Here is a 27769-nt window from a genome sequence, read left to right as displayed (position 1 = left end):
CAAGAGTAGAAGATTCAAGACTAATTTGACCCTCAAGTTGAATCTTCAATTCAACCTAAGGCTCATAGGCTACTCCATACGGAGTGCGATTGTCAAGGAAGATTATTCAGGGCTTGAGCACCTCATTGTCTCAATGCAGTAAAGGAAGTACTCAGCATACGTGGGAACTTGAAGACACTTTCAGAAATACTCGACGCCTGCAGTACCGAGGTAGCGGGACTGCTCACAGACATAGAATATTCCAGGATAAGGGATGGCATGTGGGCCTTACCTTACGCCATTATAATTAACTACTCGGACACGAGTAGAGCTAGTCAGAACAGAAGGAAATTACCCGAGTAGGACTAGAGTAGGACTCCTAAGCTAGTATCTGATTAGGATTTTCATGTAACCCTGTCCCCTCAGACTATACAAGGGCGGGCATGAACCCCCTCCAAGCAATAATCATCTAAGGCAATACAGACCATCACACAGGATGTAGGGTATTACACGTACAACGGCCTAAACCTGTCCAAAATTTTGTGTTGCTTGCACCATCATATTCCGGATCTTGGCGACCCCTCACCTAAAATTAACCACCTCGGGGTATCCTTTTGTGGGCTTGGCGGCTAAATACCGACACCGAATAACTATGGATAGAGCACCAGTAGTTAGCTTACACTTCATAAATATTTTACATACTAATTTTATATTTTTATTTCAGATGAATTAATTTTGGATTTTTTTTAGTTCGAACCAGATTATTTTAAATCTTGGAAATGGAAACCACCCAAAGAAATAAATTTGCCTAGTTTCGACACAATTGGATAGCTTTTGTTATCTGGTTTTGTATTTCAATGTTGAAAACTAGACTATCATGCCAATCGGAGATGTAAAGTGGATTCTTCCGTTGTCCTTTATTGCTATGTTGAGGTGGCAATGAAAGTTTATAGATAGAAATGTCATGTCCATCCCCAGCTCTAGTTACACACTTACACTTAAAGCAAACTATTTAAGACTAATGAAAATGTGTGATTTTATACCATTTAGACATCTTCATTAGGCAAGGACAAGTGACAAGCCGCCACGATGGAGTATACCGTTTCTCGAATACCAATAAAATTCGAGTACATTGTATAGATATGCAAATGGACATGATATATTCCAGAGTAAAATTTCATTACGTACCAAACTCAACTTAACCATAAGGATAGCAATAAAACGATAAAATTTAGAACTATTTAGAACGGCGGGGACATAATTAACTGTTTGAAGCTAAGTTCACACAAGAGACAACATATGCACGGTAACAGTTAATTAATGGGCCTGCCGCGCATAAACTCTACAAAGAAATCGACGACACCACTTGCACCATCCATTTGACTTGATATATATGCAGCTTCCTTTCACTTAATGTAATTTTACTTTTTAGCGATTGTTTTGTGTCAAGTAGTCGTTTTGTACTGGCTACTGCTTTCTTGATACATAATTAAATTTTTTGCAGGTATGATACATATTATATTTGACATACTATTTGAGTGTCTTTGTCGAGAAAAAAAATCCCAAAACATCAACTCAAGTTCTTTTGCCGAGGGAAATTCTCAAATTTGAGCTCAGATTTCTCTGAATTTTGGAACCTGAGTAATTAGCCAAACTATAACGTACGTGTTAATACTCTCGTAGTTATCATTTCTAAAAAAACACTCTCGTAGTTAGCAGAGATGGCCACACCTACGCCTTACGGTATTGAATGCTTGATGATGCTTCATTCTTATATATAATACGATCTTATTGGTAGCGGGGATGACATCATGTGGCGCGAACCATATATATGAAATATGTACAGATCCTGACATCCTGCCCGACACCTAGCTACTTCCTTTGGACGGAGCTCAGCAGCAGCTCTATATATACACACACACCTACGCCCACCAACACACACACACACACACACACACACACAGAGCCTAGCTAGCTAGCTAGCAACAAAGTTCGTTCGTTCTAGGGCTAGCAAGCAGCTCGTGATCACGCACGCGTAGCGGGTGGCCATGGGGTTCGCGGTGCGGAGGACGAGCTGGTCGTACGTGCGCCCAAGCGCCGCGACGCCGTCCGGCGCGCTGGAGCTCTCCATCATCGACCGCGTCGTCGGGCTGAACCACCTGGTGCGCTCCCTCCACGTCTTCGCCGCCGCGGCCGCGCCCGTCGCCGGGCGGCAGGACGACGACGCTTGGACGACGTCGCCGTCCCCGGCGCGCGCGCTCCGGGAGGCGCTCGGGAAGGCGCTGGTGGACTACTACCCGTTCGCGGGGCGGCTCGTGGGGGGCGCCGGCGGGCCGGGGGTCTCGCGCGTGGAGTGCACCGGCGAGGGCGCGTGGTTCGTGGAGGCCGCCGCCGCGTTCAGCCTGGACGACGCCGGCCGCCTCGACCAGTACCCGTACGTCATCCCGGAGGACGACCTGCTGCCGGACGCCGCGCCGGACGTCGAGCCGCTCAACCTCCCGCTCGCGATGCAGGTGCAGATATATATACTAACAACCAATGTGCAAGGTTGCCAGTAACACTTGCTAATGAGTGTAACCCGGACCATATCCAACTCCATCTAAAATTAATACACTTTATGTACCCAACCCAAAATAGTTAATTTTCCAACTCTAACCAACACAAGTGAGTAACCCATATAAACTCATGAGTTTAACGGACTGCAAATAAATGGGGCTCGGGTCTTGACATGGGGTTACATGTAGGTTTGGCAACACTGCTTTGCACAGTGTATAGCTTCTAGTCACATCAAGTCATATCCAACAAATTCCAATCAAATTTATAATGTGAATGCGAGGTTTTATTTTCAAGATCCGGCTCTTGACGTGGGGTCCAACAAATTTCATTAAATTTCGATTAAAACTTTATAGTGTGAACGCATAGTTTTGCATAAAGTATCCATTTCAACTCATCCCAACCCGCCTAGCACCGTTACCTAATAAAATGTCTTTTAACTCATCAAAACACACTCCACATCAAAACCCAATCCATAAAACATATTTCAACTCAAACCATTAGCAGGCCTAGTTGCCAGAGTATAAGGCAGTTTGCTTAATTAATCCGAAACTCTTTTCAGAAGAGGATTGACCAAATTTACACATGTACGGTCAGTCTCTGCTTATGACAGTTCATGATGTAGATCGGTCGACACGTTCATAGTGTATTTCTGGTACGATGACCCAGTTGTTCGGTTAGGTATATATGGTCGGGTTTATTAGTAAATTCAGATACTCCATCAGCTTCTTGCACCTCTATGTACGTCATCATATCTTGTAGTTGTACCTTGCGTTTCCCTTGTTGACTAATGAGCCACGGACACATGCTGACATGCAGGTGACGGAGTTCAGCTGCGGCAGCTTCGTGGTGGGGCTCATCAGCTGCCACTCCCTGGCCGACGGCCTCGGCGCCGCCCAGTTCATCAACGCCGTCGGCGACTACGCCCGCGGCCTCCCCAAGCCCCGCGTGAGCCCCGTCTGGGAGCGCGACATCATCCCGAGCCCGCCCAGCCTGCCCTCCGCGCCGCCCGTCTTCTCGCGGATGTTCCAGTTCCGGCACCTCGCCGTCGACCTCAGCCTCGACGGCATCGCCCGGGTCAAGTCCCAGTTCCTCCAGTCCACGGGGCAGCACTGCTCCACCTTCGACGTCACCGTCGCCAAGGTGTGGCAGGCGCGCACGCGGTCGCTGCGCCTCGCCGACCCGGCCGCGCGCGTCAGCCTCTGCTTCTTCGCCAACACGCGCCACCTCCTGCGCAGCGGCGCCGCCGGGTTCTACGGCAACTGCTTCTACACGGTGACTGTGAGCGCCAAGAGCAGCGCGGTGGTGGGCGCGGACACGGCCAGCGTCGTGGCCATGATCCGGGACTCCAAGGCGCGGCTCCCCGCCGAGTTCGCGCGGTGGGCGGCGGGCGAGCTCGTGGCGCAGGACCCCTACGAGCTGAGCTTCACGTACGAGTCGCTGTTCGTGTCGGACTGGACGCGGCTGGGGTTCCTGGAGGCGGACTACGGCTGGGGCACGCCGGAGCAGGTGATACCCTTCGCGTACCACCCGTGCATGCCCATCGCGGTCATCGGCCCGCCGCCGGCGCCCAAGACGGGGGCGAGGGTCACGACACGGTGCGTCGAGGAGGAGAACCTGCAGGAGTTCATGGACGAGATGAAAGCATTTCAGAAGTGACACGACGACGACGACCACTATGCTCCGACATGGCGCACCTGCTCTGCTCTCATCGACTTTCTTTGCTTCTCTTGTGTCTAATAATACTGTTTGTGTGGACTTTGCTTCAATGTGTGCGTGTGCTATTTATAAAAAAAATTGTGTGTACTGCTTGTGCACTCTGGCTGTTTTTAAGTTTTTGGGATGTATCTTGGGCTAAAAATGGATGTGTAATAAGATGTGGCCCACCCACTCATGGAAATTGTAAGATACAGTTTGTACGATCCTCTCAAAAAAAAAGATACAGTTTGTACGAAGGTTCTCCTGTCCCTCTAATGAAGCAACGAATTTTCAGGAAGATTTTTATCTGTCCAAGGTTCTCCTATCCTCCTTTTTCGTACAATAAACACTGGCAAGGTATTGCCTTCAATAATTCCTCGGAGTCTCTCTTTTGTAGAAATTTATAATTTGCACCATCCAGAGCATCTAGAATAAACTCTACTAGAAAGAAAGTTATGGGAGGAAGGCAAGGAGACCTCGTATACGTTGTTCACGCCACCAAAATCTTGTTGCACGCTCAAGGGGACTGGGAGAATAAGATCCCGTTTGGATTCAAGTATTAAGGGATAAAGGTGCTAAACTTTAGCACAAGCTTATCCAATCATATGTGCTATAAGATAGGCTAAACATAGCGCATGGAGAATACATTGACGGATGAAGACGACATCGATCAAGTCAAGGAGTAGACTATCAGTGCGGCGGGAGTGTGAAAGATTTGAAAACATCATGGCACTTGGCGAAGGCCAGACACGTGTTAACTTCGTGGCCATGTGGCGATCAAGTGGAGACGAACGGTTTGGATGGTTTTAGTCTCAAAACCTCCATGCATGCAGGTTTACCGGTTTGGACCTCAAAATCGGGGGAGCGTGAGGTGCAGCTGAATGGCGGTGATGGAGGGCATGTGACCCATCACGAAAATTGCGTCAAGCAAAGTCAACGTCGTGAAGGGGCGTGTCCATCCAATGTTCTAATAAAAAGTTGCACAGTTTTTCCTCTTAGTGATAATTGAGTTGTGTGCTTCATGTAAGGGCGGTCTGGTCATTTACCAGGCACCTATATGTACGTAGATGGGCTGTTGGGATAGCATCTCTTTTGGTGGAGGTCCTTCGTTTGTTTATGAGAGATTTGCTAGGATTAGAAAGAGAGTGAGAGATCAGGTGCTCTTTGTTTGATGAGCTTTTTGCCATCCGATCTTTAAATGATATTATGGCTGGCAATCGAATCTCTGGAGAGAATCCAACAATCAATCTCGTGTTCATTTTGTCAATCCCGTGCGCAGATGATACAAAAGTGGATGACAGATTCAACAAAAATCCTTGCTTCTTTATTTTGATTGTGTGAATCTACGGTTTCAAGTTTCATAGAGGTGTGAATCTATTCCAAAGTTTCATTTTGATTCGTAGAGACTTGAGTGAGTAATTTAGGTTTGAAGTTTTGGTTGCTCGCTTGTTCTTTTTCTTTTATTTGTTTCTCTGTTCTTGTTGCTAGACAAGAGCCAGCCAAACTCGAGCAGGGGAGAGCGCACACTGTGCGACGCTGCGCAGGGAACGCGGTGCACGCGTAGCCAGGCGCGCGGCACGCGCGCTGCACGGCCCAGGAGGGAGCTCGGCCAGCAGGCCTCTCCACTCGCCCCAGGCTGGCTGCAGGCGTCAGGACTGTATATCGCGCGGGCTATATACTGCGTTCGTCAGCCAGCTCCTGCTCCAGCCCAATAGTATTTTTCTCTCACACTACTCCAGCCACCAGCTCCAGCTCCAGCTAGCTCAACAATATTTTTCTCTCACATCATTCCAACTCCAGCCTCTAGCTCCAGCCTGCCGAACAGTGATATTTAGAATGCACCTCCTGAAAGATTCACACGTGCTGGCGGTCAGATGGGCCAGCACATAGCAGCGGCCCATGCGGAGGCGCGCAGCCCCAGTGCAGCTGGGCCAGGCACGCACGTGCACGCGTGTGGCACAACGCACAGGAGGTGCAGCGCTGCACCGCTCTCTACTGAACATTCCCGTAAGTTATTTTTTTCATTCTTTATTATTTTCCTTTTATACTTTGTTTAACTAACTTGTTAACTATGAATTGATGTAAGTTGTAGAGCGTGGATGTGTCCTATAGAGTTCTTTTATAATTTTTTTATATATTAACTTGTTTAATGTGATATTTTCTTAATATAGATACATTTTTCTTCATATCTGCATATAACTAATTTGTTCGTAATGCTAAATTATTTGTTCTCTTTGTAAATTAAATTATTTGGCGATATTTATTCATTTGTTCGGAATATTCATTTTTCAGTAGCTATCATATACAATCAAATGTTTTCACTATTTATTATTTTTGTTCGTTGTACATCTAAATTTAATTTGGATGCTCGATTTTATAGTTATTTTTTTTAGTTTTGAATTTGCATACACATGGTGATGTCAACATTTGTCCATATCTGCATGGATGGCAGATTCTCTTTCTAGTTAGCTGTCAACACATGTGGAAAAAGTCCGCGCAATGGGCCAGACCAACCTCATTAATGGGCCGAAGCAACTCAAACTCCCGAACACAAAGCGCGCTTTGCTTGAGGCGATGGTTTTCTTAATCATCACCTGAAGTATCGCCACCTGAAGTGACAGCTAACCACGCCCGGCTACAGGGCACACGGGCACTGCTTGTTTTTGGGCCGCCGGCTCCAAAATCTCCATAATTGAAACAAATTATTCCACTGGAACAGAATTATTCTATTTAAAATAGAAAATATTCTAGCAGAATAAAATTAAAATTTGTTCAGTTGGATCTAATCTTACTATAGGAATATTTCATCGGAACAAATTACTCCATTGAAACAAATAGAAAAAATATTCCATCGCAACTTCTAGAAGAAAAAGAAAAAAATAATTAGCAAAGCAGGACCTTAACCATCAATGGGTCGGCCCAAATAAAAGAGAAACGAGCAGACCACACGCGCGAGGCGCTTGTGCACCGGATGACTATGCATCGCGTGCGCTACAATTCAAGAATCCATCTCCTGAAGAATTGTACGTGCCTGGCCCAATATCAAAACAGCCCAACAAGTGGTTTGCTCATGATTCGTCGGGTGCGACCGTTCTGCAGGATTCTCACGTCGTTGTCGGAGGTCAAGATGGCAACGTGCATGTACCCTACGGGTAGTAGCCACCCGTATCCGTACCCGCTGGGGCTAAATTTTACATGTTGGGTTACCCACACCCGCACACGGGTAGAAAAATACTTCCATACCCGTACCCCGTGGGTAATTTGTACCCGACGGGTGACCCACACCCGAAAACATACCCGACATTCACATAAAAAATTAAGTCATTCCAAGCTTCATTCACATGGTTACAAGTCACTAATCCACCATGAATTAAAGAAAGACCACACAGGTTACAAGTTCCCAAATGCAATTAATAGATAAGACATCAAAAAGAAAGCAAATGCACATGCATTTCAACCATGGCTTCGACTAGGCTTGAGCTTTGACTATGATGTGCGGGGGCACCGGGGACGAAAGCTCCAAATCCAGCCGAGGGCGCTGTGGTGGGGCCGTGGGGGCATGCGGCCTGCGGCGGCTGGGATAGGCAGCTGTGGGGCTGCGGGTGGACCTCGTGCTGGTGGATCTCGGCCTGCGCTCTGAGGGGATTGGGCCAAATTTATGGGCCATATGGGCTAAAATATGTTAGAGATTTAGGCTAGTTTAGTTTCTTTCTGCAGGTATTTTTTACCCGCGGGTAGGCGGGTATGGGTAGTATGCATCCGTACCCGTATCCGCATACCCGATGGGTAAGGAATTTTGCCCAATAATGTACCCACGGGTAGAAAATTTATTCCATGCCTGCCTTCTAATCGGGTAAAATCTATCGGGTAATCGGGCTTCGGATACCCATTACCATCTTGAGTCGGAGGGCTTGTTCACGACGTCACACAAGAATTCAGATTCTCCTTGGCGGTGCGGATACTACTGCGGCTGAGAAGATAAGGTAGTTATTCTTATTCTATGTGGTGCTAAGTTGTCTGCTTGTATTTTACAAAAATATTAATCATTTATTTTCTTTTTTTCTTCTTATTTTTAATGCTCTAGTAAATATTTCTTTCCTAGTATATAATATGTTTTTCTTTTTTATCATTTACTCTTGTTTTATTCTCTATTTACTTTCTTCTATGGACTAAGTGTGTTGAGTGTTTTAGAGGTATTAATAATTCATGTATTTTTCTAATTGAATTTTCCTCCTATTCTTCATGGAATATTTTTCTTTTTATTATTTAATTTCTTATTCCATTCTTTTTATCTATTTTTTGTACCTATCCTGATTCTTCTATATTTTTATATTCTTCTCTTGCTTATTATTTTCAATTTATCCAATTATTTATCTTATAGATAGTAATATTTTGTTCTGTGTTCAAAACATGATTGTTCCAGGTGTATAATTTATTTGTTCATTTTGTCGATTAAATTTTTTGGCCTTGTTCACTCATTTATTCGCGATTTTCATTACTATTATTTAGCCTACACAATCATGTTCGCGATATAATATTTTGTTCGTTGTATATTATTATTTGTTTGTTAGTTTTAATCTTTTTGTTCGTACAAAACTTTATTTGTTCTTAAAACATTTGTTCCCACTTGATGAAATTAGTCATTTAATATTAAATTAAATATTTTTATAAAATATCATACAAATATAGGCAAGTGAGGTCTTGTTTTAAAGATCTTATTATAAAAAAATAATGGTGCAATCTAAATTTAATCTGGATGCTCGATTTAATGGTTATAACTTTTTTTAGTTTTTAATTTTGCATTCACATGGATGATGTTATCATGATTGTCTTTTTTTGCATGCACGATTCTCTCTCTCCTCTTTGATGGCACATGCCATGATGACGCCAGCAAACCGTCCCTGTGTTAGATGATTGCTGGAAAGATTTGGGCCCAACAATTACCAGGCTCAAGAAAGATTTTGGGCCACACGCTTCAGGCGATAGAGTTTAATTTTATCGCCTCAAGCGATAGTTAGCCACTCCCGCTTGTGCAACCAGTTAGCACGCGTGACTGGGGCGAACGAGCCTGCAGCCCGACTGGCTTGCAGGGCTAAGTAGCGCCCCCTGACTGCGGGCCGGGATTCAATCCCTCATGGGAACAGATTTTCCGGCAGTCAGTGCAAGAGTAAAAAAATCTCTTTCGCTGGGCTCGCCGCAAGACATGATTTTTGTGGGCATGAGCCAAAATTCGGGAGATTTTTTCGCGATCAGAGAAGACGTGGTCACTTTTATTTAATGAAATACCCCCCGGCCGCGTTTTTAGCACGCGTGACTGGGATTATTTGCGGAGGCACACGGCCCAACGTGCAGCAGCACCGTGGCCAAGCAGGCCAGCCATTGGCCAGCAGACTTGCAGCCCAGGCCAGAGGCAGCACTAGCAACACACCACGGTCCGGTCAGCAGGAAGGCCCTCTGAGTTTTGTTTCAAGTATTTACATTTTGCAAAGATTGTTTACTGTTTTGCTAACATGTTTTAGCTAGTTAATTAGTGATTGCCTCCTCTAATACCTCGTGATAATTTCCATATTTAGTTGACTTGGGTTGAGTAGTTCTGGTGGTTAATCTTTGCATGCCTAGTCAAGTAAATTTTAGTTGGCTTTGTAGTGATTAGCTCTAGTTTTTTTTGTCAGACTTGTGATCAGTTTTTTCGGATAAGCTTTGCTTCCATTTGATTTTGAGCTATGCTAATCTTTGCTGAATCATCACATGCTTTGTTAAGTGAAGTTGTTGGTAGGTTTGCTAGAGTAGATCGCTTTACGTTAGCTTCCGCTTTGTATCAAGTTTTCGACATTTTGGTTATTATTATTCATTTCTGCTATGCATCGAGCTTTTTCTAACAGTTCTGAACTCGTTACCAGTTGGCCTGTGTTATAAAAGAGGCACGTCAGATACAAAATGTCGAGGGACAAACTCTCCTCTCCTCCTCTGACCTCTCAGGCTCTGGGCTAAACCGCCATACTGCCCTGCTCCAATCATATGGGTTGAATGATTCCTAGTTCCATCCACGTCCGATTATAAAAGAGGCACGCCAGATTGAATTCAAGACATAAGCCTTGTTCTTCACTTTAGCCTATCCAAACAGGTTTTGAAAAAAAAAAACAGGGAGAGGAAAAGAGCTATAGTAGAGATGGATTTCAAGTGGTGATCTGTACCGTAGTTTTCAACTACAATGCGCATCACTATAGATGGATTATGCATATTTATAGTCAACTGTCCCCTCTAGCTATTACCAGGATGCTTCGAGTGGTCCTTTCTTATATTAAGGTTTTACTCCCTTCTTTCATTTTTATAATGTATATTATAACATATGACACGGTATTCCAAATACCACTTTTCACTATTCATCTATCATATATTATATCACTTATATTATAAATTTATAATCATGGTAAAGTATATTTGATTACGAATCCAATCATATAAAGTTTATATTATAAAATAAAAAAATAATGGTCAAAGATTGTAAAGTTTGAATCTTAATATGTATGTGCATCTTATAAAAAATATGTATGTGCATCTTATAAAAATAGATAGAGGGAGTTTGAAGTAAGAAAAAACAAGGTACTCCTCGATCCTACGTTTTGTCAACGATCATCACCAAAGTCAATGATATTTGTCTATCATCATTGGATATTATATTATATGTAAATGACGTCTCGATATCAGTGTATATATTTTGCGTCCAAACTCCAAAGTAATCCGGCCTATATATCAATTATTGCTCAAGACCCAAGACTGCTCCCTAATTCTAGTTCCTATATAGTAGTCCATACAACACCATCGCACACTATCGCAAAATACACACGAAGGCCTGCAGACATCGAACAATCACACACAGTGCCGGCCATGGGGTTCGAGGTGCGGAGGACGAGCCGGTCGTACGTGCGCCCGGCCGCGGCGACGCCGGCGGGCTCGCTGGAGCTGTCCGCCATTGACCGCGTGGTGGGGCTGCGCCACATGGTGCCGTCGCTGAACGTGTACCCGCCGCGCGGCTGCGGCACCGCCGCCGGCGAGGGGCAGCTGCAGCAGCAGTCCCCGGCGACCGTGGTCCGGGAGGCGCTGGGGAAGGCGCTGGTGGACTACTACCCGCTCGCCGGGCGGCTCGTCGGCGGGCCCGGCGGGCCGGCGAGCGCCCGCGTGGAGTGCACCGGCGAGGGCGCGTGGTTCGTGGAGGCCGTCGCCGGGTGCAGCCTGGAGGACGTCGGGCGCCTCGAGAAGTACCCGTTCGCCATCCCGGAGGGCGACCTGCTCCCGGACGAGGCGCCTGGTGTGCAGCCACTCGACCTCCCTCTCATGATGCAGGTATAACAACATAACACCTTTTCATTTGAAGTATGTTATTGATTATTGCTTTTTCTCTTTTGCGATCGTGTCTGGACACGTTTTTCATTAAGAAGAAGAAGCAGAGTTTTACAACCAACCAACGAGCTAGGAATAGAGATCCAAGCTCAGGCAACAAAAGAAAAAATTACATTACAAGTTTAACAGTTTGCGACTTACAGGCAGACTAAAAGCTGCAGGGAAAACACCGATGTGCTTAAAACTTGCCAATAACCAGACATCAGCTTCCTCCTTGATACGTAGCACCAGCTCCACGACTGTCAGCTGATTTCTATCAAAAATATTGTTGTTCCGCTCTTTCCAAATCATCCAAGAGGTGAGAATGACTAGAGAGTCGAAGCATTTTCAGTCAGCCTTTTGCAACCTTTTGCGTGATCGTGTCCACCAATCAGCGAGAGAATCATCAAAATTACTCGGTGTGAGGAAGTGTCATCTTAACCGTAGCAAGATGTTAAACCAAGGGTCTGTTTGGATACATAGGGATAATAATTATCTCTCACCTTTTAGCCCCAAATTATTCCTCATGCATCCAAATATTTGGGATAATTTTGGACTAAAGTGAATCATCCATTATCCCATTATCACATCTAATGGGGCTAATTTTGTATGGTCCTCACACCTAAACATGGGGATGGAAGAGAGAGAGTTGACATTAGCTCATGGATTCAAACAATCTACCTTAAACTAATTCTTAGCCTACCAATTCAAGACTAAACATTAGCTTTCAAAATTAGCTCTGGGCTAATGTTTCAAAGATGGCCTAGATCTCACGGGCCGGGTGGGTGTGTATGACCTCCTCTATGGTCAAATCCTTAACTCCGCCCCTGAACACATTCTTAATCACAGGCTCGAAACCATATTTCGTAATAGTAAGAAACTGCAACTGAATTAGACTTAATTTGTTCGCTACTCCAAAGTGAGCAGTTTATGGCGTAAGTACCTGCCCAATTAAGGACGCTGGCATGATCCGCGTGGCAAATAAACAAGATTATTTTCTTCGTATTGTAATATATCATCATATCTGTCAGCATTTTGTCTTGGTTGCCGTAAAATATATGGTTGTTGAACGGTCGTTAGGCCGTCGACTCGATATGAGTTCGTGCTTCCAGCAGATCGATCATAGCGGATGTTTAGTTTCACCGCGTAAAGTTTTTTTAAATAAAATTTTTACACATTTGAAGTATTAAATATAGACTAATTATAAAATTAATTACAAGACTCGTATGTAAACTGCGGAACGAATTTATTAAAAATAATTAATCTGTTATTAGCACATATTTATTATAGCAATTTATTGTCTAATCATGATCTAATTAGCCTCATTAGATTCGTCTCACAATTTACAAGCAAACTATACAATTAGTTTTTATTTTATCTAAATTTAATACTCCATGCATATGCCGCAAGATAGTTTTGAAATTTTGAATTTTGTATCTAAAATGAGACCTTATTAGTCGGATACTTATCCTCATCGTGACGACGTCAGAGTCCCAGGTCACACCACTGTTTGAGGCGACTTTGCTACCTGATCCAATAGCTGTAGCATGGGAGCCACAAGCAAGGGTCAAATCATGATGTCCATCATGATTCATGACTAGCTAGCTATGAGATTTACCCACACTTGCATGGTAATTAGCTTGTCGAGCAACGATCGTAATTCTACACTATCTGCAGGTGACCGAGTTCACGTGCGGTGGCTTCGTGGTGGGGTTGACCTCCAGCCACTCCATCACTGACGGCCTGGGCGCTGCGCAGTTCATCACCGCCATTGGCGACTACGGCCGCGGTCTCCCCAAGCCCCGTGTCACTCCCATCTGGTCCCGCGGCGAGCTCATCCCAAACCCGCCCAAGAAGCTCCTCTCCGGCCCTCTTCCCACGCCGCGGACGTTCCAACTCCGGCACCTCACCGTGGACCTGAGCTCCGACAGCATCGAGCGTGCCAAGTCCCAGTTCCTGCAGTCCACGGGGCGGCGCTGCTCCACCTTCGACGTCGCCGTCGCCAGGCTGTGGCAGGCGCGGACGCGGTCGCTGCGGCTCGCGGACCCGTCGACGCGCGTCAGCCTCGGCTTCTTTGCCGACGCGCGCCGCCTCCTGCGCCGCCGCGGCGGCGGCGGCGGCGGCGCCGGGTTCTACGGCAACTGCTTCTACACGGTGACGGTGAGCGCGGAGAGCGGCGCGGTGGCGGGCGCGGACACGGCCGGCGTGGTCGCCATGATCCGGGACGCCAAGGCGCGGCTCCCCGCCGAGTTCGCGCGGTGGGCGGCGGGGGAGCGCGTGGAGCCGGACCCCTACGACCTGAGCTTCTCGTACGATTTGCTGTTCGTGTCGGACTGGACCCGCCTGGGGTTGGATGCCGACTACGGCTGGGGGACGCCGTCGCAGGTGATATCCTTTGCGTTCGTCCCGTTCATGCCCAAAGCCATTATCGGCGCGCCGCCGGCGCCCAAGGCGGGGGCAAGGATCATGACACGGTGCGTCGAGGAGGAGAACTCGCCGGAGTTCAGGGACGAGATGGAAGCATTCTAGAACTCACACCACTATGCATGCTTTGATATAGGGGGTGCTCTGATGATATATGAGGACGCTCTGATACAAGTGGTCAAATTTGAAGTCAAAAAATCAAACGAAATATAATTTGAAACGGAGAGAGTACTACCTCATGCTCGTTGACATTGTATCTCATGTCCAGCATTGCTTGTGGACTTGTGGTTGTGGTGTAGTGGTTAGAGGTGGTCCAAGATTTTGAACTATAAAATCTAAGGGCCGGATCCTAAAAGGACTGGACTCTAATATAATATAATTTTAAACTAATAAATTAAAGGATCTTGTTGGTCTGTGAAGAGACACTAGGGTCATGGCACATTACCACCCCTAGTAGTGGTACGTGCGTGATGCACATACGCTTCATCATGCGCTAGTGTTTTGGCTGGTTTGGGCTGTATCTTGGGCATTGTAATGAGATACAGTTTGTAATAAGATACGGTTTGTACCGAGGTCTATTTATGGCTTTATTAAAGGAAGAACAATCCAAGATTGCTTGGCTCTTGGGCTCCGGAATATTTGCATCTTTGTCACCACTCAAGGAAGAAAATCATTGAACTCAAATTAGATTTTGAGAAGGCCTTTGATAAAATGAAGCATAGTTCAGTTCTGAAAGTCTTGCACGCAACACCTAGGTTTTGGTAAACCGCTAGATTTCTTGGATGGAAAGTATACTCAGTATTTGAACATCTTCACTTTTACAATTGGTTGGACATCCCTTAGGTAAAGCTAATCTGGGAATGATAAACTCCCAAATCACTAAAGAAAAGGTTCTTTCCGGTGGAGAGACATCTTATTACTTTTAGACTAGTTTAAAGACATTGCTTCAATAATTATCAAAGATGGCAGAACTTGTTTCCTTGAGCAGTCTTTCCCTGAACTCTTCTCCATCGCCAAAGATAGTGGCATAATGCAATCAACATGAATGTTGTAAGTCTGGAACAATTATTCTTTGAACCGCTTTCTGATCAAGCCCTAGCATAACACACAACCAACATGCCCAATCCTGATTCTACTGTCAACAGAAGATTCTCGTGCTCACGATCGATCTCAACCGTTTCGTGAATAACACATGTTGTATGGCCCCGCATCTCCCTAATCCATATCCTTCGGGCAAAACCAACAACTCCACTTCCTCCGATCCATTTTTCTTTCTCCATTCTCTCTCCTACCTTCATTTTTCCTCTCATTATGCTTATTCCCAGCATGAGGCAAGAGCAGCGTGCAGCCTGACGGAGCGGCCCGCAGGAGCGGAGGCGCTGGGAGAGCTCTCTGCGCCGGAGCGACAGCGCACTCAACGAGCTTCCCCTAGGATCCGAGTGCCAGAGCTGCATTTTTTCCTTTTCTATTTTCCCATTCCAAGGTTTTTTTCACATAATGTTTTCTGAATTCATAGCAAAAGTTTCCTATCCAACTTTTCCGCCAAAAAAGTTATGTATATAACCTCTTGGCTGTTTTTCTTTTTTGAATTCTTCTGTGCAAATTTTGGTTATCTTTGTCCCCAAAAGTTGTTTTTCAAGATAAATTTTGTTCTCAATTTTTTTTATCTCCCAAAGATTTTGTTTACAACTTTTGCTTGTAAAATTTTTAATAATTTTTTGCTTCCAAATTATTGCTACCAAATTTTTGTTTCTTCTCAACATTTTACAGTTTTTTGTTTCAAAATTTTGCGAGCAAACAAAATTTTGTCAAGCTAATTTTTTTCCAAAATATTTTTTCCAATCTTTTAATAAACTTTATACACATCTTTTGTTCGGAAGTTTTTTCTACAAGTTTCTAAAATTTTTGCACATTTTTTCCTTCCAAATTGTTGCTTTCCAATTTTTGTTTTCTCCATACATTTTCTTATAGAATGCAAGGTGCACGTTAACGCAAGTGGGGAGTTGACACTTGTGCAAGAGAGGCACCGCAATCACGTCACGAAATGGCGCAGACAAACAAAGGAACATTTCCAAATAAGGATGGTCGGAGACCGACCATACGTGAGCAAACTTCCGGACAACCGTGTATTAGCCAGGCCCCGCAACATGCTGATTGGCCCAAGCAGCTATTGTGGCCGAACGGTGACTACTCGGCCCACAGAAGGCCGGTCAGAGAAGCCCAGCGATACATGGACGCAGGGCCTAAATGGGCCCTGCTGGGCTCCAGGTCTGAATTTTGGCCGAATTGACGATAACCCTCGTTTGTTGTAGTTAACGTTTTCTTGTACCCTGACCAACTGCCAAGGATTGTTGTCTGTTCACGTACGTCTTCACAGTTGTTGCAAGTGCTGACAACGAACCGGTTGTTGTTCAGCCTTACTCAAGATAACATGACACGTTAGACAAAGTGCGCAGCATCAGCTGCAAAACCGGACATGCGCTCAAGTTTCGTGTCGCCGACTGAACCAAATCCTGACATACGCGCTGACAGCACCTACACACTTTGAGCAGAGAGCTAACACAGTGTGAAGAAGGGCAGAACATGAAGCAGCGTCTAACTTTCATCCTGGAACCTAAAGCGTTGCAAATTGAGTTCATTGACTCAATGCAGAAAGACCTAACTCAAATGTGAGCATTTACTTTTCTGACCGAATGAATGACGATAGATGATACTAGATTTCACCAATCACCTGCTGCTGCTATTTTCCAACCAGAGTGGTCTAGCTAGCTTTAACATTAATTTCAGGTCATCGTGCTCCCACAAGGACGAGGACGTCGGTCCAATCTTTCGTTCCCACGCTCTCAGACGGGCGGTCTCTGTGTGATCCAAGGCCGACGGGTAGTTAGCTAGCGAAAAGAAGAAAGCGAGAGCCCGAGACGACAAGGTAATCCATGCACGAAAGTGACATGCACGATGCTGGCGCAATCAAGCTTAAACCAGGATTGTTTAATGCTAATCGTAAAGCAAGCTAGGCAGGTGTGCGTTATCACGTTCTTATTAGCTTCAGCGTCGATCGAACAGTGTATGCATTATCCGTGGCCAACGACAAATGATCACAACTCCGAGGGGTGAGCTTGAGTTGCTCCGAAGCAACGCAACTGTGTCGTGTTCTTTATCTTTGATGTTCCCAATAATAGTGGTCCTGTTTGGTTTGTGCTATCCTAGGGACTGTAGCAACTTTATCATTAATTAGAGGTATTAAATAAAGACAATTTGCAAAATTAACTCCACAACCCCTGTGCTCGCGTAAAGTTGCACTCATCTGTGAAAATATTTTACAAATAAACTTCGTTTAGTACTCCATGCATGTAAGATTCCTTTCCTAGCGCAAATTGCGCTAGGAAACCAAACAAGGCCAGTAAGATCCAACTACTTGCGTTGTCGACTTGTCGTATTCACATACTGCAAGGTTGAAAATATGTAAAACCAAAAAGAGAATAGTAGCTTAGATAGTTACATCTATTAACAACTATTGCTTGCTCTATAAAGATTACTCCTTTGCTCTATAAAAGATTACTCCTTATTACTCTGTTTGTATATGCAACCACAATTCATTCTTTAAACATTACTCCTTTGGTCCATAAAAGAATATTTCCTGTGTATTTTACCAATTACTCTGATTGTTAGCATAAACACAACTATGGAAAATATTCCATGTTTTACAAGATTACTCCGTCTGGTCTTCGAGTGTTATTTATTGTTCTACAAAGATTACTTCTTTCGTATCTGGTGATTTTTTTGATGAAACTTCGTATCTGGTGATTACTCATTGTGTCTATGACCAATTATTATGTTTGACAATGTAAACACAATCACAAAAAATTATTGGTTCCGTCATAGAATTATTGCTCCGTTGGTATATAAAAGATTATTCCTCATGTATGTGGCAGATTCCTTCTTTATATGGAGAATTACTACTACAACGGAGTAACCATTCCCCAAAGTTATATAAATTTTTTTTAAAAGCTATTAGTTTTGTAGGAGTAATTTTAAATGTAGTGACAAGTATGTAATAGCCTTTTTGAACTTTTGTAATGTATAAGAGAAATATTCACTTTTTTCAACATCTCTGAATATTTGCCAATGGGAACCCGATCAATTTACAAACATCTCTGAATATTTGCGACATCTTTGTTCTGTGCACAACCTCCTTTCATGAACAAGGAAGAAAATTCATAATATAGAAGCACATGTTGCTCTGTTCCTCAGGAGTATTTACTCCTCACAAAGTAGGATTATACTCCTCACAAAAGCAGGATTAAACTGTGCGGAGGACACAAAGCCAGTAGGGAGCGCGCACGGATTGTTAGCTCCTTCGAGCTTGGCATCTTGAATCCTTGAATCATCATCAACTAAGGATGTATCTGCTCATCATGCAATGTACCATGCAGGGGGTCCAAAAATTATACAAGATGAGCACCACTGTGCACGTGAACTGCTGCTGCCTACCCAGATCAAGAAGTAAAAAATTAATTCTCTTTAGGACCTAGGGATAGGGATTTGATCTTGGATTTGGCAAGAAAAAGAACACCACGAATGCAGATTGCTAACCTTGCTATTCAATCTAGAATGCAGCAAAGCAATATGTGTTACTTCCTTTCCACCCTCTTACCTGAAGATAGCTATGCTAAATGCTATGCATCCTGGATGGGGAGCTGGTGAAATTCCATGCAGTTAAGCTGTGTAAAAGCCAGACGTCATCCATTGGAGGGGATATAGGGTCAGGCAGCGTACCGGTCACAACTCTGCCATGATGAAGAGTCTACCGATGCCACCACCTGTTTAAATCATCCACGGAGCTGCTGCGAGCTACTGCCATGGTGACTCTTTGACCATGGCCTGATCGATCAAGGTCCTGGAGGTGGCCGCTGCTCACCTCTGGCCGGATCTGGGCCCCACCCCAGCACCTGGAGTAGGATCTCGTTGCTCCAAATCGCACCCAGGTTGTGGAGACGGGAGATGCGATCTGAACCTAAATATCTACAAGTTGTAATAGGAAGGTCAAGATCGATAGATTATAATCCCTATCAGACACAACCAAAATCTGTTATATTGATCTAATTCGAGTGTGAAAGTTGGGAACAAAGGCCGTGTTTGGTTAAAATGTATGAAATTACTGTAGCACCTCTGACCACTAATTTAGAGTAGTAAACGAAGTCTAATTACAAAACCACCTCCACAACCCCTCGTGTAAATCGCGAGACGAATCTAATTAGATCTTTGACCGCGTGATTAGAGGATGGTTACTGTAGCATCACTGTAGCAAATCATCGATTAATTACCGTCATTAGATTCGTCTCGAAAAGTTACACCCATCCCTGAAAAAGTTTTGCAAATAGACTTCATTTAGTACTCCATGCATGCGAGATTCTCCTCTCGGGAACGTGCCGGTAAAAAACCAAACACGGCCAAAATCAACTAATCACTCACATGATCAATTGGGGATAGTACATATTATACCTGGATATGAAATTAGGGATGGCACTTCTATTGTTGCACATGTCAAGGTCGGAGAGACTCTGTGGCGGCGATGGGCTCGTGCTCCATGGGGAGGAATGCATGAGGGAGGCTAACAGCAGCGGAGGCAGGTCGGCACAGCTAGCATTAGCGCATCGTGAATCCACGCAGCCCATCATCGCTAGAGACCACCTTGAATTATCTGGGTAAAAGATCGAGAAGTTCAATGGTAATTAAGGGGATAATAACTACCCTTCCGTTGCCCTCCATTAATATACCAGTCGCGGGATCTGACTGGGAGTAAATAAATATGATGGCTGTTTTACCATCTATACCAGATTTTTACAGTTTCGGGATTTTGGTTGATTGTCGCCGGATAGGGCATGTATCTTTTCAATAGCAATGATGAATATGGAATCAGAGGTAGTAATTATTGTATCGCGATAGGGGTGTGTGTATATATATATATATATATAGATATATATATATACACACACACACACGGTGAGGCTAAAATGCACCTTGTTGCATTTACTACAGCAAATGCACAGACCCCCTCCCGGCCTGCGCGCCCCCCACGCGCCACGGCCTGACACGGCCCACCCGCCCGCACGTGGGCCAAACCCGAGCCCCCCCACCCCGCTCCCCAGCATCTGGGTCCGCCTGGCGTGGCTCACCGCGATTGATCGACAAATTGCAACATTTTGTGTTACCAGTTGCACTGATTACAGCTATCCAATTGCAACATTGAGCGATGACTTCGAAAAAGGGGCGTCCAGACAAAATAAATGAGGGGGGCGCGAGTTTTTTGAATAGATCGAGGAACATCCAAATCGCCCAGGTGGGGGAGGGACCGCCGCCGCCGCCGCCGCCGCCGCAGCTGCCGCTGCCGCCACCGCCACCTCCAATGAGGGCGCCCCCCGATCTGGTTATGCGGGATAGGGTGAGGATCCACCTGGGCGCATGGCGCCGCCGTCGCTGATCCAGCCTCCATCGCCGGCCCCAGCGCCCCACCGCGATTCCCAGGCGCTTGTTGCGCTTGGGGATTATACGGCGGCGTTCAGAACTCGATGCTCCTTGGATGGAGAAGCAAATGCGCCGTTGTCAATGGTGTCGTTGTCCACTGTTGCCGCCCCCAACGACAACCCCTGCTGCTGCACAAGCTCCTGCGCAAAACTCTGAAGCTGAATCTGCTGATCCGCTTCATCATGTGATGACGCTGATGCCACCCGCCGCCCTGCCTCCAGGATCGCTGCAGACTCCGGACGCTGCGCAGGTTGTCTACCCGGTAAGCACTCTGTAAATAAAAAAAGCTATGCTGGCCCGTGCAAAGTTGAGACAAAAAAAAGGTGTGATTCGAGTTGCAAGTTTAGATATTGGGTAATTGCAACTTAGGTTCATATGGATTGCAAACTCAATTTTTGTCTGTAAAAAAAATGTGATTCGAGTTGCATAATGTGATTTAGGTTTTTCTGGTAATGTGATACTAGGTAATTGCAACTTAGACTGACATGGATTGTAAACTCAATTTTGTGCCCCCCCCCCCCCCCCCCGCAGGATCCAAATATAGCTCCTGTGTTTGTGCCGATAGTGAGACAGTTGTTCCCTACAAAAGACGATGCTTACATGTTTTATGGAGACTATGCGAGGCTAGCTGGGTTCAGTCTAAGGACGGCGAGGACTAGCAAAGAAACCAATCATTGGGTGTGTTCCAGGGAGGGGTGGCATGAAGGCAACCAGGGAGAGGAGCCCAACAAAACTGAAAAGGGATCGAAAAGATGCAGATGCCCTACATATGTCGAAGTGAAGCATGACAAGAAGCGGGGGCAGTGGTACTTTGATCATGTACAGCAAGGCCACAACCACAAACTGGAACCGTCCCCTGGGATGACCAGATACATGCATGCGCACAAGAACATGGAAGAAGGCATGTGTGACATATTCAATATAATGACAAGAAATGGTATTCCGCATCAAGCAGCATTAAATATGATGGTGGATCTGTATGATGGTAGGCATATGTGGGGTTTTACAGAGAAGGACATAAAAAACATGTAGGTGCTGCTGGTTTTTTTTCCACCATATCTGAATTGCAAACATTTCCGTGCTGGATTTTTTTTACATTACTGAGGCTTTTTTTTTTTTGAAAAAAATGCTTGCAGGAAGGCGGAGAAGGTTAGAGAAGAAAGAGACGATGATCTTAACAAGCTTCTCCAATTTTTTAGGGAGTGTAAGGAGAACAAAGAGCACTTCTACTGGAATGTGGATGCAGATCCAAAAACTGGGGTGGTGAGGAACATATTCTGGAGTCATGTAAGCCAAAGGGCTGAGTACAGAGACTTTGAAGATGTCATTACATTTGACACAACGCACAAAACAAATAGCAGGCACATGCCACTAACCATGTTTGTTGGGGCCAACAATAACTTGAATAATGTGACATTCGGGCAAGCGCTGATTGGTGATGAGTCAACTAAATCATTCAGGTGGTTGTTTGAGACCTTCAAGAGCTGCATGGGTGGTCGGCAGCCCCATGTAATCCTAACAGGTGTGCCATATTTCTTATCCAATACAATGATTGAAAACTTCATTCTATCTGGTTGCAATATTAGTTCCTTCTGGATTGCAAACTACATGTGTCTGACACTGTTTCCCCCCTGGTTTATTGCGTACTGCCAGATGAAGATCCAGCTATGAGGCAAGCGATAAAAGTGGTTTTTGACAAGACACATCACAGAAACTGTCGCTGGCACATCCTAAGGCCGTGGGAGTTTGAGCTGGACCAGCTCTACACCCAACACAAGGATATGAAACTGAAAGAAAAATTGGAATCTTTGATAAATTATCCACTTGGGCCAATGCAATTCGAAGTCGAATGGAATAGGCTAGTTGATGAATGTGGCATTGCTGAACACCCTGCAATAAAAGCTCTGTGGGAAAAAAGGGAGAGGTGGATTTCAGCTTACTTTAAGGGGATGTACTGTGGCAGAATGACATCAACACAGAGATCGGAAAGCCAGAACATGGTGCTCAAAGATGGCTATGTTAATGAGAGTACAAACCTGCACATGTTTGCTAAAAGGATGCTAGACTCACTTCAGCACGCAGACGACATGGACGCCGGGGAGACACACTTCGCCTAGGTGAGTGCAAAAAAAAGAAACTAAGATTAGCTTAAAAATATAATAATTGCAAATATTACTACTTCACAGTTGGTGCTCTGTCCATATACTGACTGCCAAACAAAAACATGGGTGGTGCAGGCTGAAGTGGTGCGAGCATGCAAAGCAAAGATTGATGAGCAGCTGAGCAGGGTGTACACGAGGGCCGTATACCAAGAGTACAAGAAGCAGTACAATAACAGCACAGCGTTTGTAATTGAACCCGATCCAGATCCAAGGGTGAAAATGGATGGTTGGTGAAACATGAAAATGGTGGGGGCAGCTTCTGTTGGGCCCAACATACATTCAGGGTGGTTGCGGATAAAGAGGCTGGTGAATATAGCTGCGAGTGCAAACAATGGGAACATACAGGTATGGTGGTGCTGCTGCTCCTCCTGCTGCTGCTATTGATATTGCTCAATAATACAACTCTGATTGAAGGATAAAAGAATGCATAAACTCTGGTAGATCAAATAAAAAAATGCAAAAACTCTGGTAGTCCACAAAATTGCAACCCTAGTAGTCCACCATTGCAACCTCCAGTAGTCCACAATTGCAAACTATGGGTAGTCTACAATTGCAACCCTTAGTAGTCTACAATTGGAACCCTTAGTAGTCCATAATTCCAAACTATGGTAGTCCACAATTGCAACCCTAGTAGTCCGCAATTACAAACTCTAGTAGACTACAGTTGCAAAAAAAACTGATTGACTTCACTGTCAATTACAGGTCTGTTCTGCATGCACATCATTAGAGCTTTCACACACCTTCAAGTGAGGAGAATCCCGGAGAGATACATATTGAAGAGATATACTCGTGATGCAAAAGAAGAAATTACATGGGATAGACACGACGGTGTGCGAATCGGTGCGCAAGCAAGCAAAGAGCAGAGCACGATGTCGAAGCTGCTGCCTAAGTTGATAAGGCTTGGAAGAGCTGGAAGTAAGTCAGACCATGCCTTTGAGGAAGCAAACAGGCAGCTGAACAAGATTACTCCAGGCATTGAATTGTTCCCGAGAAGTGCATATGATGAATCATCAGGTCCTGCCCCACCAGCTAGTGGATCGGTTGAGCAATCTGGTAGTGCTGGCACTAATTCACCACCATCTTCAACTCCGATGCATGCTGGGATGTTGCTAATTGAGCCGCCAATGTCACGCACAAAGGGTCGGGGGGCTGGGAAACAAAAGAAAAATGATGTTCAGGCTCCGCTTAATGGAACCTCGCTGAGCACATACACAAGGGTGAACTATGGTGACAGACAATGCAGCATATATGGAGTATGAGGTACACATTACCGCACAACATGCTCGATGAACCCTGATCGAAGCAAATCAGCAGAGATGCGTACAGCTAGGAAAAATACCAAAAAGAATGATGGGCCCCAAGGAAAAGAGGTCGGCCAAAGATCGTAAAGGATCTGCATGATGAAAGTGATCTGAGTCAGGATGAACTGAGTGAAGATGAGCTGCCCGCGACGCGGGCTCGCAGCGCTGCAACTGATGGGCATGTGGGACAAGTAGGCGCAGAAAATAGTGGCCATCGGCGGAGAGCTAAGCGTGTAAAATACCAGGAGTAACGTGATTGCGTTGGGCAAAAAACACAAAAGTTGTGATTTATTCAGTCCCTGTGCATGTTATCTTGGACTGTAAGAAAAACATGTTGCAACTATGATCAATAAAAACATTGTTATATTTCTTAATTACAACTGTCACACACTGCTAGATAGTTTGTGGTGTGCAGTAATGTTATGTGCAGTATGAGATTAGCAAATGTGATCAAATAAAAAATGGTGCCTTAAAACGTGTTTTAACTAAATTGCAAACAATGTGTACACCGGATTGCAACCATGTATGTATACCGGTTGCAACATTGACGACAAACCAATATAAAAATGGGTGCAAACATTATAGCTACTTTCATTACATATAAAGTGCACTTATAGCTACTCATAGAATTGCGAAGCATGTGTGTACACCGATTGTAAAAAAATGTGTATAAAATGCAGATTGCAATATCAGTTCGGGGTGATTGCAACATCTGTTCGGGGTGATTGCAAAATATGTATGGATGCCGGTTGCAAAAAAATCAGTGATGACATCATCAATGGGATCCGCTCCAGTCAATCTTCCTCCCGCCAAGCCTGTAGACATCCAGTTCATCGAGCAGGTCGGCTTGGTTCAGGGGGTGAAAAATGATGTAGTGCATCAGCTCAACCCTGTATATCATCCCCTTGAACTGCAAACACAAAAAAAATACAAAAAAGAAAATGAGAAACACACACATGGCTGGGGCCGAAAAAAAAAGACAGAAAGAAAGGGCTCACCGGATTGATGTCAATGTTGAGGCGCTCGCCGTCCCAATATTCCATGTATTTCCAAAGGAAGAACATGCAATCGCAGGGCCAGTTTGCTTGGGTAGATCGATCATCGGCCTGCTCTAGCGCTCAAAACAAGGGAATTTGTTATTGGTGACCCTCTAGAATGCAGCACTTATGATTGGCATCTTGTTGTAGACCGGACGGTAGCGAGTTTCAGGAGAGGTGTTGCCCCAAACGTAATCAATTGAGTCCAGAATATTAATACAATTTTGTATGAGATTGATGCAGTACACAAAGTAGTGTTTCCCTGAGCATGCAGGCATGAATATCTGTATGAAAAAAAAAGACAAAGCTCCCAATTGCAAATAACTTACAGAACAGTTGCAAAAGCATAGTGAAAAAGTAACAGCAAAAAAGTCGTGGCTCACAAATCACTTGCAATGTGGGGGGCTGATGTGAATGTGAAAAATAGTTGACCAATTGCAAAGTAAGCTGGCAGCAGTTGCAAGTGAATAGTTAGCCAATTGCAAATAAACTGACGACAGTTGCAAGTAATAGTTAACCAATTGCAAAGTAAACTGACAGCAGTTGCAAGTGGATAGTTAAACAAATGCATAAGTAAACTAACCAGCTTTGCCTTCAATATGTCCTCATAATGCTCAATTTCTGATTCCAGGTACTGCCACAACGTCTTGAAATCATCGGTCTCGGTTACTCCATCGTCCATGTAGATGCTCTGAACAGACATTGCCTGACCCTAGAATATATAATTTGAATCACAATGGGCAGAGAGAGAAAAAAAGACCAGTGAGATAAAAAAAGAGGTTAAAACAGCAGGTGAAAAAATGTTGTATAATCAGGGGGCTGGGTGGGGGACTCACAAAGAAACCGGTTGTCAAGAACACCCTGTATCCCATCGAGTCTTCCTTGTGGACAATGTCATCGTAGCGAAGGCAATGCACAGTAAAGTCAAGTACGGAAGAGTCTCCATCTTTGTCATCAACAAAACTGGTCAGTAGATCATTCCTATCAAAAGAGCAAAAAATGTTGAAGTCAATCAAAACTTTCCTGAAAAACACAAAGCAAAAAAAATGTATTAGCAACTGTATGTGCAGGATTGTACTACTGCTTGCAGGCAAAAAGAAAGAAAAAAATGCCAGTTGATTTGTGTTTATGCTTACTCTTTCAACGCTGGATCAGCAGCAATCTTGTTCCGCAATGCAAGTGCCTTTGTCAATGGAACATTCAGGCGACACCCTGGCAGTTTGAAGGGCAATATGTACTTCTTTGGCCTCTTCTTCAACCTCTGGCCAATGTGCTTGTAGATCATCCTCTGGAACTGGCTGAAATCCTGTGAATGTTCCATTTCCTCTCGAGACAGCCGAACAGGTGGGGTCTGGGAGTTAATTTCGTCAATTGGATCCTCTGGGAACCCTAGAGCACCTGCGGCACTGGGGCCTGCCTCTGCATCAACTACACTGCTCTTCAACCTTTGAATTTCTTCATCAGCGTGCTAGCACAACAAGATCAACTTTTTCTTGTGTTCATTGCGTAAAGCTTGGTTATTTTTTGCTAGCTGGGCCTTCGCCCTCTTGTTCTTTATAGCCTCTTTTGCTCTTTGTTGTTTCAGCTTCCTGGTTTCCTCCATCTTGTTCTTTTCAGTCTCAGCCTCAGCGATCTTTTTTGCTGCATCATCACCTTCCTTGTTTTGAGCTTCGCTAGTGGAGCGCACGCTTCTTCTGTTGTATGCTATTGGACCAGTGTGAATGTTTCCTGCAGACTGAATGCCATATATTGAAGAAAAAAAGAAAGGATTAGCTGCATCAAAAATTACAAAAATAAAACTTGTTAGTTGCAGACAACAAAAAAAAGAATAGTGTGTGATGGGGGGACAAAAGTAACTTACGTCTGAAGTGCCGCCACTTGCAGATCTCTGGGCTTTGGATGCGTCCTGGGGGGCGCGTTCATCTGCCGTCTTGTTATGGGATGACTCCTCCTCATTCTCATTTATTTTCTCCTGTAGACACACAGATTGCAACACTGTAAGTCACAAAATTGCAAACACGTCCGCTACGAATTGCTACAAATGTGAAAAAGGGGCCCAAGTTGTGTTACATCAGATGTGGCCCCAAGTACAGAACTCTGGGGGTTGGGTGCATGCTGGGGGGGCACTTGAGTCTGCACCCTTGTTCTGGAGTGCCTCCTCTTCAGTGTCATCTCTTTTCTCCTGTACACGTATAGATAAATTGCAAACACTATAAGTCATGAATTGCAAAAAAAAAATCCATCATGTGTGAATTGCTGGAAAAGGGTGTGTGAAAAAGCACAATGCTACGCTGTAAAAAACATGGAAACATGCACATTTCATCCTATTTTGAAAAGAAAAAAAGTCCAATGTGAAAAAAAAATAAAAAGCATAATACTTACAGCATGGTCCCTCTCCTCGTCGTTGCCATCTTTGTGGATGTGTGTATCGCTGAGACCATCTCCATCTGGCACTTGTGTTCCGTCACTGGATTCCTGATTTTGATTTTTGAAAACACAAATTGCAACTCATTATGTATAGGAATTGCAAATGTGTGGTAGACAGATTGCAAAAAAAGCTGTCAAAGTATTACGTTTGATTTTGGACTATCATCAAGGAAGTGAGTCCTCAATTGTGCGGGGTTCTGGGGGGTGTGTTGAAGAAAAAGGTCACAAAAAATGGTGCGTGGGGAAGAAAAAAAGAAATAACTGTTGCATTAATGCGTACCAG

At 44.6% G+C, this 27769-nt stretch overlaps 3 protein-coding genes and 1 long non-coding RNA gene across 4 annotated transcripts; 3 read left to right on the top strand and 1 right to left on the bottom strand.

Moving 5' to 3' along the window:
* The first annotated feature begins 1897 nt into the window (after nt 1-1897).
* On the top strand, nt 1898-4487 carry LOC120706630 (acyl transferase 4-like). The gene is made up of 2 exons (XM_039991311.1): nt 1898-2492; nt 3352-4487. The coding sequence occupies exons 1-2, from the start codon at nt 2028-2030 to the stop codon at nt 4189-4191; spliced, it is 1305 nt and encodes a 434-aa protein (XP_039847245.1). The 5' UTR covers nt 1898-2027; the 3' UTR covers nt 4192-4487.
* A 6522-nt stretch (nt 4488-11009) lies between these two features.
* LOC120710563 (acyl transferase 4-like) lies at nt 11010-14629 on the top strand. The gene is made up of 2 exons (XM_039996211.1): nt 11010-11574; nt 13288-14629. The coding sequence occupies exons 1-2, from the start codon at nt 11119-11121 to the stop codon at nt 14137-14139; spliced, it is 1308 nt and encodes a 435-aa protein (XP_039852145.1). The 5' UTR covers nt 11010-11118; the 3' UTR covers nt 14140-14629.
* A 6791-nt stretch (nt 14630-21420) lies between these two features.
* LOC120709739 (protein FAR1-RELATED SEQUENCE 5-like) lies at nt 21421-22676 on the top strand. The gene is made up of 3 exons (XM_039995399.1): nt 21421-21587; nt 21696-22081; nt 22213-22676. Exons 1-3 carry the CDS (start codon nt 21421-21423, stop codon nt 22674-22676), a joined length of 1017 nt encoding a protein of 338 aa, XP_039851333.1.
* Nucleotides 22677-27130: 4454 nt separating this feature from the next.
* On the bottom strand, nt 27131-27543 carry LOC120710561. Its single transcript, XR_005689934.1, has 2 exons — nt 27442-27543; nt 27131-27241 (listed from the first exon to the last, which is right to left on the bottom strand). It is a non-coding gene; the product is annotated as an uncharacterized LOC120710561 (long non-coding RNA).
* Nucleotides 27544-27769: the final 226 nt, after the last annotated feature.

Source organism: Panicum virgatum, chromosome 5K, assembly GCF_016808335.1.
Source record: "Panicum virgatum strain AP13 chromosome 5K, P.virgatum_v5, whole genome shotgun sequence".
Classification (NCBI taxonomy): Eukaryota; Viridiplantae; Streptophyta; class Magnoliopsida; order Poales; family Poaceae; genus Panicum; species Panicum virgatum.
Note: the sequence above shows the minus strand (reverse complement) of the source record. Positions and strands in the feature narration are given on the sequence as shown.